Raw genomic sequence first — 18,864 nt, forward strand, 5'->3', positions numbered from 1 at the left:
ACAGTATTGTGTTAAGAGAAGGGATTGTGGATGGCAAAAATTCCTGGCTCCTTCTGCCAGGGAATGGGCTCCTTCTGCAGGAAGTAAAGGTGGAAATTCCACTTAGTGGCTGAACACTTTTCTTACTGACCTGTTCAAGCAGTCTTTCTTTCTCACAGTGAACAAGAAGCTGATGATGTTGGGTCCTAAGACCTCCAAGAACACAGGGAGGAAATGTTGGAACAGGTCTCTCTGAGGTTGCTCTCCGAGGTTGAATATCCAAAGCTTAGGACTCAGGACTGAGTTAAATTCTAATGCTCATCACTCTGAAAGGGACAGATGGCAGACTTACCCTGAAGTAGCTTTTCTGGAAGTCTAACACATGGTAAATTGCATTAATTGTAATAATTGCCTTTTATGCCTTGATAAAAAACTGGCAAAGACCTTCAAAGATCTTCTAATCAGGGCAAATTAGCAGAGTACCCTCAGTAGTGACAGGGCTCTGAAGCTGTGTTTTGAGTTTTGTTCAGAGACCAAAAAGAGCATAGGAACCACTTGCTTGAGAAAGAGGTGAGCAGCTGAGGCCCCAGAGAACCAGCTAGACAGGCACCATGTGCTTTTGCAGTCAAGTTGTGGGTATTTCTTTAAGAAGTAACTTAACCAATTCAGTAATAAAGCATTTGAAGGTTTAGATATGTCTCCCGTGAATACATACTGTAAAAAAAATATTATGTTACCCTCATGGCTTCCTCACTTTCAACTCAGAGAAGGAAAGATACCAGACAGTCAGACTTACAACAAGATTTTTATAATTTTCCTCTGATGGAAAGAAGTCTGGGCTAGAGTTTGGATACTGATTGTCTCCTAAAGATTGTAGGTTACAACCCCAGCCCATTGCTATTAGGCGAGGGTGGAGGATCTCAGGGGCAGGGACATAGTGGAAGGGGTGGAAGCTAGGTTACTAGGAGTTATTTCCTGGAGGATTATATGAGTCCTAGCCTCCTCCTTTCTCTTTCGTTTCCTGGTTGCACTAAGCGAGACAGCCCATGGCCAACCATGAGTTCCAATTGGGATGCTCCACACTGCTCAGTCCCAAATCAGTGGGGCCAAGGGAGCTGGGGCTTGAACCAAAAACCAAGCCGTCCTTTTTTTTTATTTTAGTTGGCTATCTCAGGTATTTTGCTACAGTAAGGGCAAGATGACTAACGCAGGGACTGTGGAACACCAGGAGGATTTACATTACCTAAAAAAAGCTCTCTCCTTTTTCTTCCCCATTTTTCTATGAAGATGTTTATGTTTTGCTTTATTGTACCTCCTGTAAGTACGTTGAGCCAAACTTTTGCTTTATGCATGGGATCTGTCTACAACTTTGGAAACTTGCCATCATTTTAATCTTCTAGGAATATGCATTTTTTTCTACTTCAGCTATTCTGCCAAAAATGCAAGAAACCTTTATGGAGAAGGCATAGATTCCAGGTATTGTGATAGTACGGAAGACTTTAGTGATACATGGGAAGGGAAAATCCCCAGTAACTAACATCATTTGATCCAATCACTACTGTGAGCTCCTTTGTAATAACTCATCTAACCCAAGGTAACTTAGAGGTCATTATTATCCCAAGTCATGCAAATGAGAAACCTGTGGTCCAGACGTAAATTATTTCCTCAAGATCATGCGGTATATGAGTAACAGAACTGAACTTTGTAACTAAGTAGTCTACCCCCAGAGGCCTGGTCCTTGTAGTCCATATCGTGAAGAACTTAAGACTATGATTATGTGGGTGCCTTGATTAGAGTTGACATGGCTGTGATAAAACACCATAACCAGAAGAAGGGATTCATTTTAGCTTACAACTCTCACCTTACACTCTATTACTGAGCAAAGTCAGGACAGGAAGTCAAGGCAAGAACCTGGAGGCAAAAAACATGAAGCAGAGTCTGTGGAGAAATGTTGCTTACTAACTTGCTCCCCATAGTTAGCTCAATGTGCTTTCTTATACAACCAGCCACGATCAGCTGGACCTTCCCCACCCCCATACCATTTATCACTCAAGGAAATGCCTCATGGGTTTGCTCATAGAACAATCTCGTAGGGACATTTTCTCAGCTGAAGTTTCCTCTTCTTAAGTAGCAGTCATCTTGTGTCAAGATGACAAAACACCAACCAGGCCAGTGAGTGAGTCAGTTAAGCATAATCTCAATCCAACATCCAGATTTCATTAAACAGGACCTCATGCTTTAGGGTGGTGGGTGGCCAACAAACTTTTTTTGTGTCAGGTAATGGATATGTAGGCTTTAAGGACTGCATTGGCTGATTTTGTATACCAACTTGACACAAGCTAGAGTCATCAGAGAGGAAGGAGTCTCAGCTGAGGAAATGCCTCCATGAGATCCAGTTGTAAGGCATTTTCTCTATTAGTGATCAATGGGGAGGGTCCAGCCCACTGTGGGTGGTGCTATCCCTGGGGTGGTGGTCCTGAATTCTATCAGAAAGCAGACTAAGCAAGTCATCCCAGGAAGCAAGCCAGTAAGCAGCACTTCTCCATGGCCTCTGCATCTGCTCATGCCTCCAGGTTACGGCCTTGAATGAATCTCTGTCCTGACTTCCTTTGGCGATGAACAGCAATGTAGAAGTTTAAGCTGAAAAAACCCATTCCTTCCCAAACTAGCCTTTTGGACATTGTGTTTCATCATAGTCATAGAAACCCTGACTAAGAAATGGATCAGAATCTGTGTAGCAACTACTCTACATATTAGCAAGAAACCCCAAACAGGCATTGTGCCAATCAGTGAGAAGGCTGTGTTCCAATAAAACTTTATTCATAAGAATACATATCCTTCGTTTCCTAACAGCTTGGTTTGTTTAGGGAGACTAATGGTTTGAGGCCAGCCATTAAGAGTAATATTAGCTCTAAATAAAGATTTGAGGTGGACATTTGAATCAAAACTTGGATAGCAGGCAACCGAGGGTCTACTATGCATCAAAGGATAGACACAAAGGAATGTGGAATTTCAGAGATGACACACTGAAACATTCTAGAAGATACGCAGGAGATGAGGACAAATTTTTGTCTTTTGTAACACCCTGTGGGTGTAATTTTGCCATTAGTCGAGATGGATGTGTCCGTGTTGAGACGTGAGAAATCTTTGCAGCAACATAACAAGAATGCTACAGGGAAACACCGTGGCTGGTGTCATTCTTTTTCTTGGCCTGTAAGTCAACTAAAGCTGCTCATGACAGCTTACAGATGAAACAGGATTTATTTATAATGTTCACAGGCACTTGCCCAGGTTATTAAGTTTATTGGGAAGGCTACATAGATGTAAGGGATATTGAGCGTGTTGCTAGATTCGACTCCCTAGAGTCAGGTGACATTCCCAGGGGCATGACTGAAACTGGAGAAGAAAGTGGAGACTGAAAAACTCACCAGATTCCCTCTATACAATCAGGGTGTAGCCTTAATTTAAGAACCCTCTACATAAAAGAAAAAAACTTGAAGTTTCAGATCAAGTTTTTAGGTAAAACAGGTAAAATTTCTAAGTTGAATTCCAAGTCAAGATGTGTTTGTGTATATCTGTGTACAAGTGTGAGTGTGTGCTTGTGTGTATATTTGTGTTTGTATGTATGAGTAAGTGAGTGTGTGTTTCTGTGTGCCCAGTGGATGTTTGTGTGTGAGAGAGTGCTAGTTTGTGTATAAGTGTGTGAGTGTGTGCCCATGTGCAGGTTTGTGTATGTTTCTGTGTGTTGTCTGTTTGTATATGTGTATGATTGAGTGAGTGTGTTTGTATGTGTTTGTAGTGTATGTATAAGTGTGTGTGTGTACATGCACATATGTGTGCTAAAGTGTCATTTGTTTACATTTCAAATGTCCTCTTTCCCAGTCCCCACCACAAACTCCCCCACCCCATCCCCCTCTTCTTTGCCTCTAAGAAGGTCGGTGCTCCCCACCGACCCACACCTGCCTAATCCTTCAAGCATCTCTCTTTTCTGGGGCATCAAGCTTCTACAGGACCAAGGACCTCCTTTTCCACTGATGTCAGATGGAGCAATCCTCTGCTACACATGTATCTGGAGCCATGGAGCCCCTCCATGTATACTCTTTGGTTGGTGGTTTAGTCTCTGGGAGCTCTGGGTGGTCCAGTTAGTTGATACTGTTCTCCCTATGGGGTTGCCATCCCCTTCATATCCTTCAGTCCTTCCCCTAGCTCTTCCATTGGAGTCCCTGGGCTCAGTTTGAAGGTTGTCTGTGAATATCTGCATCTGTCTTAGTCAGGTGCTAGCAGAGCCTCCCAGAGGACAGCCATGCCAGGTTCTTGTCTGCAAGCACATCTTGGCATCAGCAACAGTGTCTCTGTTTGGTGTCTGCAGATGGGATGGATCCCATGGTGGGGCAGTTTCTGCATGGCCTTTTCTTCAGTCTCTGCTTCATTCGTTTGTTCCCCCCCTCTTTTTTTTTTAGACAGGAACAATTCTGGGTTAAATTTTTTTGAGTTGGGTGGCCCCATCTCTTCACTGGGGGCCATGTTTATCTTCTGGAGGTGGTTTCTACAGGTTCTATCTCCTTGCTATTTGGTATTTCAGCTAATGTCATCCCCACTGGGTCCCAGGAGCCTCTCTCATCCCTGGCATCTAGGACTATCTAGTGGTCACCCTCCATTCACTGCCTCCCACTGCTACATATTTCTACTCATTCTCCTGGCCTCTGGACTTCTCCCCCATCTCTTCCCTTACCTATTCTTGACCCCCCTTTGCCTCCCCCCTTCTCTCTCCCAGGTCTCTCCCTCCCTCTGCCTCCTACTTGTCTGTGAGTTGTGTCATGGGAATTCTGAGCTTTTGGGCTAATATTAAATACTTTGTATATCCTTTAGGGTCTGCATTATCTCACTCAAGATGATATTTTCTAGCTCCATCCATTTGCCTGCAAAATTCGTGAAGTCTTCATTTTTAATAGCTGAGCAGTACTCTATTGTGTAGATGTACCATATTTTCTGTACTATTCTTCTGCTGAGGGACATCTGAGCTGTTTCCAGCTTCTGGCTATTATAAATAAGGCTGCTATAAACATAGTGGAGCAGGTGCCTTTGTGATATGGTGGAGCATCTTTTGGGTATGTGTGACCGTAATAGGCTTTGTTTACTGGAGTTCTAGGGATTAAGCTCAGTTCCTCCTCTTTGGAGGGTAAGCTCTTACAATCCATCATCAGTTACATTGGGGTAAGTCACCCATTTCATTGAAGATCACATCCTTTAAATGTTTCAAATCATTTCTGGTTCTTGGTTTGACCTCAAGGTCTTTGTTAATAGAGCATCTTGCTAGTTTTGTATGTGATACACACGTGTGCATATGTTCTTTTTAAATATATGAAATTGTCTTTGTAAAATGTGACCACCAGGCTATTAGCCATAGTGCTTTAATACTACCAGGTCAGTAATGAACTTCTGAGATGTTACATTCAGCTAAATAGCACACTGAGAGCTTTGGTACCCAAATATACATAATGGGGAACTTCCAGAAAAATTTAACTATTTAACCTGTGACCCCATAAATCTTTGGTATCATTGGTTCTTAGCACTGGATTGGAGCCAGTTTTGGGACCCTGAAGGAGAAATCTATATCTTCCTCATCAACCTCCTATCTTCAGTTGAAACTTGGCGCCAGCGGCCTGAATCCACCCATCTCAGTGTAAACAAACAGCGATGCATGCATGTCCTGCTTCTCATACGATGGAGACAAGGCATTTCAGAAAGCCAGCCATCTACCCATGCTGACGAATCCTGCATTAAAGAAGAGGTAATTCCTCAAAGGAACTATATCCTAAGACTGTGAGGAAAATGTCAACTTTACCGTCCCTTGATGGTAGGCTTTGATGGAAGGCTTAAATTTACACATTAAAAAAAATGCTTAGATGTAGGAGTTCAAAAATCCAACTAGAAGGAAACTGTTGCCTTGACCTTTTATTTAACACCTCTCTCTCTCTCTCTCTCTCTCTCTCTCTCTCTCTCTCTCTCTCTCTGTAATAAAAACCATCTCCTGGACCTTAGGTTAATACTTCTGGTGAACTCTTTGTTTCTCATGACACCAACTGTTTGGAATGCAAAAGGATCACAAGAGCTAGCCGGATGCCTTACCCATGAGTAGCCATGGATAGATAGGGAAGGGGAGACCTATCAGTGTGATGTACCTCATAATCAGAAGCCTAGAAAGAAAGAGTGTCTGAGGATGGATAGCAGGTCATTATAGACTTGTCCTCACCAGTGAGTTCTAATGTACACAGGGTGCCTTTCTTGGTGTTGCTAGGAAAAATCGTTGGCACTGTTGTGTAAATAAGCATGTGTCATGGCTCACCTTGGGACTGGAGCAAGACGACCACTTGTAAAAGATGTTCTGGTTCAAGCCAACATCTGATGCAGAATATCTGCCACTTGATTGCATGATAATTCTGTGAGGGGATAAGATTCAAACTCAGGCCAAGTGATTCTCTATGGTGCTGCTGAGGGAGCCCTGTCTGTGCATGCCAAGAGAGGACCATGACAAGCAAGTGAGCATAGTTCTGACCCAAATGCCACTTGATATTTCCATTCACGTCAAGGAGGAAGCAAAGCAACAACCAAAAGGTGTATCAGAGTTTTATTCATTTGTCAAGGGTAAGTGTGATGTGCTTGCTCAATCAGTTCATAATTTTTAATATGACATCATTCCTTCACCTTTTTGAGCTGTTTGGAATGTGTACTGTGGTAGCCACACACACATTTTTAAAACACTGCCTGCGCAATTCACCTGGTCTACAGTCGGTTCAGCCTGGAGGGCCAACAACAAGTGAGATACATTCTGTTTAATCAAAGGAATGAGTAGGGACTGGGAAAAGGCTCAGTCGATAAAGCACTTGATGTATTATAAGCCTGGGCACCTGAGCTCCATGCCTTGCGTGGATGTTTAAAAACAAACAAGCAAGCAAAACAGTAATGTAACTACAAAAGAGAGGAAGGAGAACGTGTAGGAGGGTGAGTAGCTGGGAGCCCCCTCACTGATGGCAAGGAGTTAACAGGCTGTGTTGAAAACAAATGTATAGCTTAAAAGTTACAATGGGGGAGGGCGGCAATGGGGGGGGAGGATGGGGAGGGGAACACCCATCGAGAAGGGGAGGGGGATAGGTTAGGGGGATGTTGGCCTGGAAACTGGGAAAGGGAATTAACAATTGAAATGTAAATAAGAAATACTCAAGTTAATAAAGATGAAAAAAAAGTTACGATGGCTCTCTTCTTATTGAATTTTGGGGAATTGTCTATATTTTCTTGATGAACTCTTGTTATCAAATATCTGCGCTCTCTCTCTCTCTCTCTCTCTCTCTCTCTCTCTGTGTGTGTGTGTGTGTGTGTGTGTGTGTGTGTGTGTGTATTACTCCTCCTTCCCCATATCTGGTCTTAAAACAACTCAAGCAACCGTCTGCAGGCATGATAAATGGATTGCGGCTCATGGCGCAATGGAATAGTGTGCGAAAGGAAAAAGACTAAGCCGACGTGTGCAGTGGGGTCGGGAAGCGCAGCATAACCGTGTTGATTGAAGTAAGTTAGGCCAGAAAAGGAAGAGAGAGCACACACTGCAATTCAGCTGTGCCAAACTCTAGGACTCGTGAGCTGGTCTCTTAGAAAGTCCACGACCTTGACTGGTGCCAGGAGACAGAGAGAAGAAGGAAGGATTTGCAGAGGTACCAGAGGGGACTGTAGCGAGATCAGGATAAATTGAAGCTCTTGACTGTGGGCACGGTTTCATGGGTGTTTGAATGGCAAAATACCAATTTCATGCTTTTACCTACTTGCAAGTGGGCAGATCGATGAGGGTGATTATAGCCCAATAAAGCTGCTGACTTGTCTGTGGTTATAAGGGCAAAAGTTTATACATTGTTGTTAGGGATTTTGCTGCTTTAGTGAATGAGCAGTTGTAGATTCTCCTCCGATAACCGTGACGTAACTGCCAACGAGTATTTAGCTTAGATTTGTAGTACCAATCAGAGAGCTGTTGGTTTCCACCCGGGTACGCGTACCACTTCTGCCCCTCATGGTTATTGTGCCATGCTATTTACCCAGGTTTTTAAAATTAAGTGAAACAAATGCAAGCCATTTAAGCAGTATAGAATATAATGCCATGTTAAGGCGTTTTTTCAAATGGCCTTTGTGTTAAAATATGTATAAAAACATATTCACAAATACTTTTTGTTTTCTTTTTAAGACAGATCCTTGTTAAGTACCCCACACTCATGACAGACTGAAACTCACTGTGTAATACAGGCTGGCCTGAAATTTACTAACCCTCTGCCTCAGTGTCTGTAGTTCTGGGATTGCATGTGAGCATATCATACTTGGCATATACTTTTAAATATGCATATATTAAATGTAACATATATTATGCATATATAGCTATATAAAATATGGATGTCTTTTACTGAATTTAACAATGTGTTATATATAGATGTTTATGTGTTTATGTAAACAATATCTGAAGTAATGTTAAACGAGGAGGATTTTATTTGTTGTTTTTGGTTATGAGCCTAGCCTTTAATGGCTGAGCCATCTCTCCAGCCTAGGATGCTATTTCTTAATTTTAGGTTAGTTGCCTTTAAATTAATTTTTTGTTTTTGTGTTTTAAATTAATTTATTTATTCACTTTACACTCCAATATCAGTCCTCCCTCCTCCCAGTCCTCACCCTCACCCAGACCCTTCCTCATTCCTCCCTCCCTTCCTTCTTTGAGGAGGGGGAGCCCCCCTCTAGGTCTCCTCTCTCTCTCTCTCTCTCTCTCTCTCTCTCTCTCACACACACACACAGACACACACACACACACACACACACACACACACACACACACACATCACTGCATGACGGGGCACATCTTCTTCCACTGAGGCCAAGCCAGGCAGCCCCATTAGGGGAATGGGATGTACAGGCAGGCAAGAGATTCAGGGACAGCACCCCCTCCTGTTGTTGGGGAACCCACATGAAGACCAAGCTACACTTCCATTACTATTTGTTGTGGGCGTAGGTCCAGCCTGTGTATGTTCCTTGGTTGTCAGTTCTGTCTCTGGGACAGAGACAGAGGTCCAGGTTAGTTGACTCTGTTGGCCTTCCTGTGGAGTCTCTGTCCTCTTTGGGTCCCTCAATCCTTCCCCCCAACTCTTTAAAGACTCCTCAAGCTTCATCTAATGTTTGGTTGTGGGTCTCTGTCTCTCCTTCCATTGTCTGCTGGGTGGAGCCTCTCAGAGGACAGCTGTGCTAGGCTCCTGTCACTGCCGGCTGTGCTCCAGCTGGACCCAACTGGGGTTAAATTACGTTTTAAAACTGTTTATATTTGAGTCTATTTCAAGCATATGCTCATTTTCTTTCTTTTTTTGGTGAAGAGGATGATGGCTGGGGAGTCAACTAAAGAATAGAAAAAAGCACGTGGAGTGATGGAGCAGCCGTGGAAGGGGCTTGGCAAGAAAACAAGAGAAACAATTAAATCTTAGAGGCCACACAGGACTCGTGAGTGATTGATCAATGGGTGTGAGAGCAGAAAGATCCTATTTATACAGATTCTTTCAGGTGTCCTAAGGGTTTGGTACTTCATCCACATGAGAGGTAGGGTGTGTATTATTTTTATGCAGTTTGCATGGGTTAACAATTCATATCTATTCAGGGAGCTGCTGCCTTGTCAAGGTCTTAGAAGGAGGTAAATGATCATTTGTAATAAATTCAATATAATAGAACAATATCTAGACCTGATATTTTCAGTTGTGGACCCAGCGCTACAGCCTGAATGTCCGCCATTACCGTGACCGGTAGCACTCAAGTGGAAGCCGGCCTCTGCTTTAGGCTCTACCACCGTCAAGCGTTTGCACAAAGCAAATGTAGCTTACCTGCGTGCGCAACACGAGAATCAGCTTCAGCTAATGATATAAAAGCAGGGAGAGGGGAGGGCGGAATAAAAGGGAGGCGGAGAAGAGGAGGAAGAGGAGGAGGAAGGTGGAAAGAACTAGAACCACAAACCAAACGCAGCTGAATGAAGATACACAGAGACAAAGAAGCCAGTAAGGAAGCAATTTGAAATGAAGAGAGTCAGTAGCCGAGGACCTGGGTTAATCTCTTCAGGCCCCAGCCTTCCTGTAATTATTTAGCTCAGTGGGCTCGAGCAATAGGCATGGACCCCAAAGGGCTTGGATTAGACGCATCACTGTGACCAATTAGTCTCACCGTGTTCCTTCTTGGCCCTGGCCACTTTCATTACCTCGGGCCACATAGTCTTCAGTTCTTGACGCCTCCTCCTATTATTTGCCTACGAATTGGGAACAACGATTTTTTTTTCTAGTGTTTTCTAACTCATGGTCTGCTTTTAGACATTTGCATAATTTACTCAGAGGGATCGGAATGTCAGTATTTAAAACAGTTCTAAGTTCAGAACTAATGTGTCCCCTCGCCCCCCCTCCTCAGTTTGTCAGTAAAATGAAGACTCACTATGGGGTTGACTTTTGTGCTCAGAAAGCTGTGTTCAGAGTTTGAAGATGTGGGAGAAACAAGGAAAGAGACATAAAATAAAACCCTTTCCCTCAAAATGCACAAACATGGGTCTTCAAATGATAGTGTTAAAAAAAAAAAAAAACCAAAAAAGGCAAGACTCAGCCTGAAGATAAAAAATTGCATTATATAATATAAGTTGGCATACTTGAGTATTCTTATAAATGCATGGACTGAAGACAGCAACAGTTAGAAGAAGGCCCATGCAAGATAAATAACCACAGGAGAAGATGTGCAAAGTCATTCACTGTTATCCATGGACAGGTACCACTGCACTGCACTACACTACACCGAGAATGACAAAAATTGAAAAATGGGAGCATCAAGTGAAGGCAGATATACATAGGTATAGGTACAGGTATAGGTATAGATATAGGAATAGATATAGATGAAGATATAGATGTAGATATAGATATAGATATAGATATAGATATAGATATAGATATAGATATAGATATAGATATAGATATAGATATTAGGTTCTGTCCACTGCTGGTGAGGATATAAAACTGTCAAACTTTAAATTCGAAAGTGTTTTTATGAAATTAAATCCACGGCTATGCTGTACCTCACTACCGTACCCAACTCTTTTCATTGCTTCAGTGTCTCTGTGACCAAATTACTTGACAGAAACAACTCAAGGATGGGAAGTTTACTGGAACTCAAAGATAGAGTTAAAGTCCATAATAGAAAAGAAAGCAAAGTAGAGGGAGATGGCTCTGTCATGGCCCAGTGGCCGGAGATGGGGCAGAGTCTGCTCCTATGACTCAGACTGGAAGTAGAGAAAGTGTAACTGGAACCATTCAAAGTCCGGTTCAAATGGCCTGGTTTCATTAGCCAGAGCCGTCCTCCCAGCACTCCTCAGTGTCCTCAAAGGAGCCCTCAGTTAGAGAGATGCCACAGCAGGCATTTTAGTACAAACCATAACTCTACCACACTCTTTCTGTGCATGCGCCCTGGAGAAGTAGAATCATGTGTCTAAGCAAAAACTCACCCGTGATGGGTGTGATCAAGCATGCCTGTACTCCTAGCACTTACAAGGCTGACGTGAGAATATCCCACGTTCAAGGCCAGCCCTGGCTACTTTAGTGAGATTCTTTCTCAAACGGAAAAAAAAAAGTCTTACTGATGCATATATAAAGCATATTGATAATCTCACAGTGTCTACTTAATATAAACTGAAAGCCCTCCTGCCTCACCTAGAGGATCCTACTGATGCATGCGGTAATGTGGGGTGAGTCTCAAGAGAATTTTGTTGAGTCAAATAAGCCAGACATCTTTGTAAAAAATATGAAAAAAGAAAAACCAATTCATGGTGATAAAATCGTGTATTACTTGGTTGGTTATGGCTGAGGGAGGGTGGGAGCTGAGACTAAAGAGGACTTTTGGGATAATAAAATGTTTTATATTTTGATTTTGATGGTGGTAACGTGGTTATATAAATTTGTCTAAAGTTATTGAGATGTATACTTTGAATGGTCACATTTCATTGTATGGGAAGAATACTTCAGTAAAACAAAGGACCTTTTCTTGTTTTTTAAAGAATGCTTACATCAAAGGGATTAGCAAGCCTCAAGATGCATTGTATCCTTGGGGCATCTTACTGCAAAATATAGCAATCAGAGGGGCGAGAGAGACCTCTGCTAGGTAATCTTAAAGCCTGTTCTAATATTAACATACTTTCTATATTAATGTTGTCATCAATCAAACATCAATCTATAAAGTGACAAAGATGTTAAGTAAATCAAGTTGCATACCAAGTCCCTTTCCTGACACCCTGACTATACGTTATAATGTCACCTACCTTCAAGCAAATCAAATCTGTCCTAAGAGGCACCACTCATAACATTTGGGCCGTCAGTTTAACATTTACTGTGTAGAGCGTCTGATGGCAAGGTTTTTAAGCTTAAGGGGCCTAAGTGACGTTTGAAAAATATCCGAGATGAAAAATATAGTACATGAATCATTTTCTTAATCAGAATGATCAGCAAGAAATTGATGATCACGGTTTATAACTAGCTCATAGGACTATTTTTAAAGTCCGGGACTTCTATCAAAAGATACCTATGTTACAAGTAAGCATTTACATTATAAAAGGAAGATAATTAATAATAAAAGCCACCTTTTCATACCCCCTTCTACTTAAGTTACTTCCAGTTATGGTTACTCATTCCACTGCAGAATTTCTTGCCATTTCATTTTTATGGCCCACGAATGCTCAAGGGTACCAAGCGTTGCAGGAATTATATTGCTATAAAGAGTCCTGGGTATAGCCAATCACTGTGCTCTTTGTTTATCCAAGAATGACAACACATTTGCTGCCTTAACTTTCCTCAGCTGGTTTATTCTAAAGGTACATTGGGACAATATAAATTGCCACTTTGTTGGCCCTTTATCTCTCTTCTTACACCAGGTGGCAATGCAGGGGAATCCATAAGTATAAGTTCTACTTGTTCTTATGTGCAGCTATTAGGTTGATATCCTAGTCGCTATCCTATTGCTGTGAAAAGACACCACGACAAAAGGGACTCTTACCAAAGAAAACATATAACTGGAAGCTTTTATTTTTTTCATCTTTATTAACGGGTATTTCTTATTTACATTTCTATTGTTATTCCCTTTCCCGGTTTCCAGGCCAACATCCCCCTAACCCTCCCCCCTCCCCTTCCTTATGGGTGTTCCCCTCCCCATCCTCCCCCATTGCCGCCCTCCCCCCATAGACTAGTTCACTGGGGGTTCAGTCTTAGCAGGACCCAGGGCTTCCCCTTCCACTGGTGCTCTTACTAGGCTATTCATTGCTACCTATGAGGTCAGAGTCCAGGGTCAGTCCATGTATAGTCCTTAGGTAGTGGCTTAGTCCCTGGAAGCTCTGGTTGCTTGGCATTGTTGTACATATGGGGTCTCGAGCCCCTTCAAGCTCTTCCAGTTCTTTCTCTGATTCCTTCAACGGGGGTCCTGTTCTCAGTTCAGTGGTTTGCTGCTGGCATTCGCCTCTGTATTTGCTGTATTCTGGCTGTGTCTCTCACACACAGCTGAAGAAGCTTAAGTCCATTATTACGGTAGGGAGCACAGCACTGGAGCAGTAACTGAGAGCTACATCCTGATCCAGCTTCGCCTGGGCCTGTGAAATCTCAAAGTTCACCCCCAGTGACATACTTCTCCCAATGAGGCCACACCCCCAAATCCTTCTAATCCTTTCAAATAGCACCAGTCCCTGTTAACTAAGCATTCAAATAAAATGAGCCTATGGAGCTATTTTTATTCAAACCACCACTAAAACAATTGGAATGAAATGAAAGTCTTCTGCAGTTAGCTAAACTGAAGGGTGGTGAAGGTCAGAGGATATCTTTCAGGAGTTAGTTCTCTCCTTAAACCAAGTAGATCACGGGGATCTAATTTAGGCCATTGAACTTGGTGGTGAGCATCTCTACCCACTGAACCATCCTACCAGCCCTACTTTAAAAACTTACGACACTTTTCCCAATGGAATTACACTACTAAGTTAAAGAGATTGACTGAGTTAATGAGATGTATAGGACATTTATAAGAGCTAAGAAATGAAAGTGTTCAAGGTGCTGTGGCCCCTTACATTACCTAATACAGGAGCTCAGCTATCAGCTTTTCTCTCACACGGTTCCCTTCATTCTTGCTTCTCTTTTACTGTTTTCTTTTTCTTTTTTTCTCTTGTTCATTTCTCTCCTCACCCCCACTTCCCTTCACTTCTTTGGTATGTTGAGACAGACTTTCATGTAGTTCAGGATAACCTTAAACTTCTTATGTAGCTGAGGATGGCCTTGAACTCATGATCCTTTGGCCTCTGCTTCCCAGAGGCTGGACTTACAGGTATGCATCACCATATATGACTTTGACCCAAAGTCTTTTATTTATTTTTAATAGGCTAGGGTTTTCTAATTATGGCAGCATTAACATTTTGGATTCAATAATTCCTTGTTGTTCACAGCTGCCTCATACTTCAAGCAATACATAGTCAAATCTCTGGGTTCTATGAGACAAGATTATTTTCTCCCTACTTGTTTCACAAAGTTGTAGTGAGAAAATTTTATTGCCAAGCATTTCCTGGGAGACAGAATCTCCTCCAGGTGTACAGTGGCAATGTACAAAGTCATGCTGCTGTACCAGCCCAGACTGATTTCAGTAGGCCAAGAGGACAATAGAATATTCTGGAGCTCATAAAGACAAAATTCACATTATTTGGTTTGGGGAGATGACAAGAAAACCAGCCATTCTGAGGGAAATAATGTCATGGTGAAAACTAGAAAATATGCTTACATAGACAAACTAGGGTGACCCTGGAAATGTGATACACTTAGGCACGAAAGGAATTAAGGGGGTGCATACCAAGGGGAAATATTTGGGGAGTGATTGGATCATGAGGATAGGAGGGTATTAAATGTCATGAGTATTTTCCATGAAAGCAATCCCAGGGACCTCCACCATCCCTACTAACACGTGAAATTACGAGAAGCAACACTGGCTACAGACCAGAATTGGACCCAAGTATGCCTGCGTTTTAATCAGACATTATACTTCTTGGCTTCCACAATGGAAGAATAAACTTTGGTTGTTTATAACCTACTCAGCTCATGGTGTTTTGTTTGAGCAGTTGAACGGATTAAGAGCATCCTTGCAAAGATTGTTTTCAAAGGAGAATACTTTTCCTGGGAGGCAGACTGAGTTGGGAGAAACAAGTTAGGGAGTAGATGGCAGCAGTGACAGCAGGAGAAAAGTGTTGGCAGAGGGAATGCAGGTCACAGAGAGCAGGACAGGGATTCCCTTGGTAAGAAAAATGAGGGAAGGTAATGAGTTAAGGGTGAGTCTTGAAACCACACAGATGCCAGTAAAGGTAATGGTGACCTGGAAGGTCAGGAGAGGAGAACAGGGCTATTCAGATGTGATCACAAATGTCTTCATGAGCATTCTGAATCTGTGGTCACACACACACACACACACACACACACACACACACACACACACAGGTAAAGCTTTGAGAAGGGAGGAGGTTTTATGTGTTTTAGACTATATGTTTGAAGTATGTCAAATGCCATTAATTTTCCTTCCAGAAGAAGACATAGGCTATGTCTGGGAGGAGAAGCTTGCTTCTTAGTAGAGTTCCTATATATCTTTTTTTTTTCTTTTATTGGATTTTTAAATTTTATATTATAATGTTATCCCCTTTCCCAGTTTCCCTTCCAGAAGCCCACTATCTCATCTCCCTTCCCCCTGCTTCCATAAGGGTGCTCCCTCACTCACTTACCCACTCCCTCCCACCTCCCCACCCTGGCATTCTCCTACATTGGGGGAATGGGCCTTCACAGGACCAAGGGCCTCTCCTCCCATTGATGCCCTACAAGGCCATCCTCTGCTACATATGTGGATGGAGCCATAGGTCCAACCCTGTGTGCTCTTAAGATGGTGGTCCCTGGGAGCTCTGGGGGGTCTGGTTGGTTGATATTGTTGTTTTTCTTATGGGGTTGCAAACCCCTTCAGTTCCTTCAGTTCTTTCTCTAACTCCTCCATTGGGGACCTGGTTCTTAGTCCAACGATTGGCTGGCAGCATCCGCCTTTGTATTTGTCAGTCTCTGGTAGAGCCTCTCAGGAGACAGCTATATCAGGTTCCCGTCAGCATGCACTTCTTAGCAGACGCAATATAGTCTGGGTTTGGTGACTGTATATGAGATGGATCCCCAGGTGGGGCAGTCTCTGCTCCACAGTTTGTCTCATTATTTCCTCTTTAGGTGTTCAGATATCATTGTTAAGCTGAGGATATCCTTAGTGCCAAATTACACCGGGCTATATCAGGTACTACATAGAGATATCAGCTCAGATAGGGTTGCTGCTTCTAGGATCTCCCTTACACACATAGGTCAAGTATTTATAGACAAGCTAAACATTCTTAAGGATACAGAGACAGGGAGCGTGCACATTGAAGCAGGTTGACAGGACGGAGGAGGAGAATGGGAAGTGAACAACATCATTACACCAAGTGCAGAAGTGATGTGTGGAAATGGGGCTGGGGCTCCATCGCACCACTGACTCACTGTGTGATCTTCAGCAAATCACTCCAATGCATAATTTTCGTCTCTCCATCTGTTAAATGTCACCAGTATCTGTTGGAGAGAGAGAGTCACCTATTTGCTTATCCAACAAACACCGGTTGACGTTTGACTTCCATATGTTGGTCCCTGTGGCTAGAACTACAGACGTAAAAAATGAGAGACACACAAACTTCACTTTCTGCTCAGAAACAAGAGACAGAAGTAGAAGGGGACTGTGTCCATGTTAGTAATGGCAAGTCACAAAACTTCTAATAAAATGTGGCTTAATTATTGATAAGGCAGTATTTTAAAGGACATCTCTTGAGAAAAGTTCCTAGGGTCAGTTAACTCAGTGGTTATTATGCTGATGTTGGCTAAATACCTTTTCTTTCAGCTCCAATATGTTCAACCTGTTGGCTTCAGGTTCAGGTTTGTTCCAACTCATGGATAAAGATGACAGCTATAACTCCAGCCATCATGTTTTAATACAACCAAAGGTAGGGATGATACAATTAAATGAAGGGCAGGAGAGATAGCTCACTTGTGGAAGTGCTTGACCTCCTCCAGTTCAGTTTGCTGGACAGGGCAATACTCCAATCCCAGTGTTGGGGAGGTAGCCTAGTTTACATGGAGAGTTCTGTCTCGAAAGAAAGGTTAGGATGACACTGAGGTTGACCTCTGCGCTCTATCTGGATTCTCACGTAAACACACATGTGTGCCCATTCGTCCACACGTGGTAAGAGCTGTGAGAATTGGGAAACATCAGGTGGGATAGACTCTGGTACATAGAACCAGCTCAGTAGACATTAGCTTTAATTAATTTTTTAAGTATCATGCATTGCTAACTCATTCCAAAGAACTGCTTGTGCTCATTTGATAGAGGTGCCGCAAGAAAATCTTTAGATGCTGAGGAATTAAAACAACAAATGTGTTGTCTCACAACTCTAGAGGCTACAAATCTGAAATCAAGGTGACAGATGGCAGGGCTGGTTTCTTCTGGGGGTTGTGAAGACTCTTCCAACGGAGTCTTTGGGCATCTCCTTAATGTGTTTCTTCACTGTATTTCCCCTCCTCCTCCTCCCCTCCCTCCTCCCCCTCTCTTCCCTCCCCCTCCTCCTTTCCCTTCTCTTCCTCTTCCTTCTCTTTCTCTTTCCCTCTCCCTCTCCTTCCATCCCCTCCCCCTCTTTCACACACACACACACACACACACATGCACACACACACACACACACACACACATGCACACACACCTGCACTAGTGTTCGATTCCTAACCATGACTGTAGTGTCGGATTGTGACCCAGTCCTTTATGAGCTCATGAACAGGTGACAACCAACCACAATCACTCTATTTCTAAATATGGCCACATTAAGGGTCTTATGTTCAGGACATCAGTTTATGCATTTTGAGAGGTGGCTAGAATTTTAACCACAAAATTTAGTCATGACACTGCCCATTACGGACCATGTGTCTTCATTGCGAATCTTTCCAGAGAGTGAGAGTAAGGAAATGAGCATCTCGGGCTTCACATTCTGTGCAGTAGCTTTTAGATGTCCCCTGCAGGTAGTAAATTCCTTTCTTTTGCAATGTATGGGGAGATTTACCAGCCACATGGAGGTGAAAGCTATAGATGTCACCAGAAGCCTAAACGATCTGCCTGCTTTCGGTTGAAGTCACAGATAAACTCAGATAAACAAAGAACATGAAAAACATGAGAAAAACTTTGTGATTCTTACCTATGCAGAGTTTTTGTCAAAGAGAAATCATGATGAAAATGTGGAGGTTCAGAGAATGACTATGGGAGTTAGTTCTGTCCTTCTACTGTGTTTTACAGGTAGGGTCTCTGAATTTCTGCTGCTCTGCTCCCTGAAGTCTTTCTATAAAGAATGGATTTCTCTGGATTTTGCCTTCGTTGCCCCTCCCCCACATTGATGGATGGATGGATGGATTGATTGATTGATTGACTGGTTGTTTCTTTTAGCATAGGAACAAGAAAATCCTATTGCATTCATTTTGTCCCACCATGGGGGGAGAGTGGCAGTGCCCATAACCTGGGAACTTGCTCTTGTCTCTAGCCTTTGGACCAGTGATTATCAACCTGTGGGGCACGACCCCTTTGGGTGTTGAATAACCCTTTTACAGGGATCTCCTATGACCAAGAGAAAACACTTGTGACATTATGATTATAACAGTATCAAAATTATAGTTATGAAGTAGCAACAGAAATGGTTTAACGGTTGGGGGTCGCCACAGCAGAAGAAACTGCATTAAAGGGTAGCAGCAT

The 18,864-nt window shown here is 42.8% G+C and overlaps 1 protein-coding gene across 5 annotated transcripts in view; it reads right to left on the reverse strand.

The window, feature by feature from the left end:
* Rsu1 (Ras suppressor protein 1) overlaps positions 1-18,864 on the reverse strand; it is a 244,967-nt gene that overhangs the window by 14,597 nt on the left and 211,506 nt on the right. The window contains exons 9-10 of one of the 5 annotated variants that reach the window (XR_015640968.1): positions 16,584-16,652; positions 4,469-6,419 (exon numbers count right to left, since the gene is read on the reverse strand). Coding sequence is in view for 2 of the 5 variants with exons in the window: in XM_087591500.1 (XP_087447626.1) it covers position 16,652 (1 nt within the window). In the remaining 3 variants the exon portion in view is untranslated. Of the gene's footprint in view, positions 1-4,468; positions 6,420-14,774; positions 16,653-18,864 lie in introns of those variants that run through there. The other 4 variants (XR_015640970.1, XR_015640969.1, XM_087591500.1 and 1 more) reach the window with 4 other exon arrangements.

The sequence above is a fragment of the Rattus norvegicus genome, chromosome 17 (assembly GCF_021556685.1).
Source record: "Rattus norvegicus strain SHRSP/BbbUtx chromosome 17, alternate assembly SHRSP_T2T, whole genome shotgun sequence".
Lineage (NCBI taxonomy): Eukaryota > Metazoa > Chordata > Mammalia > Rodentia > Muridae > Rattus > Rattus norvegicus.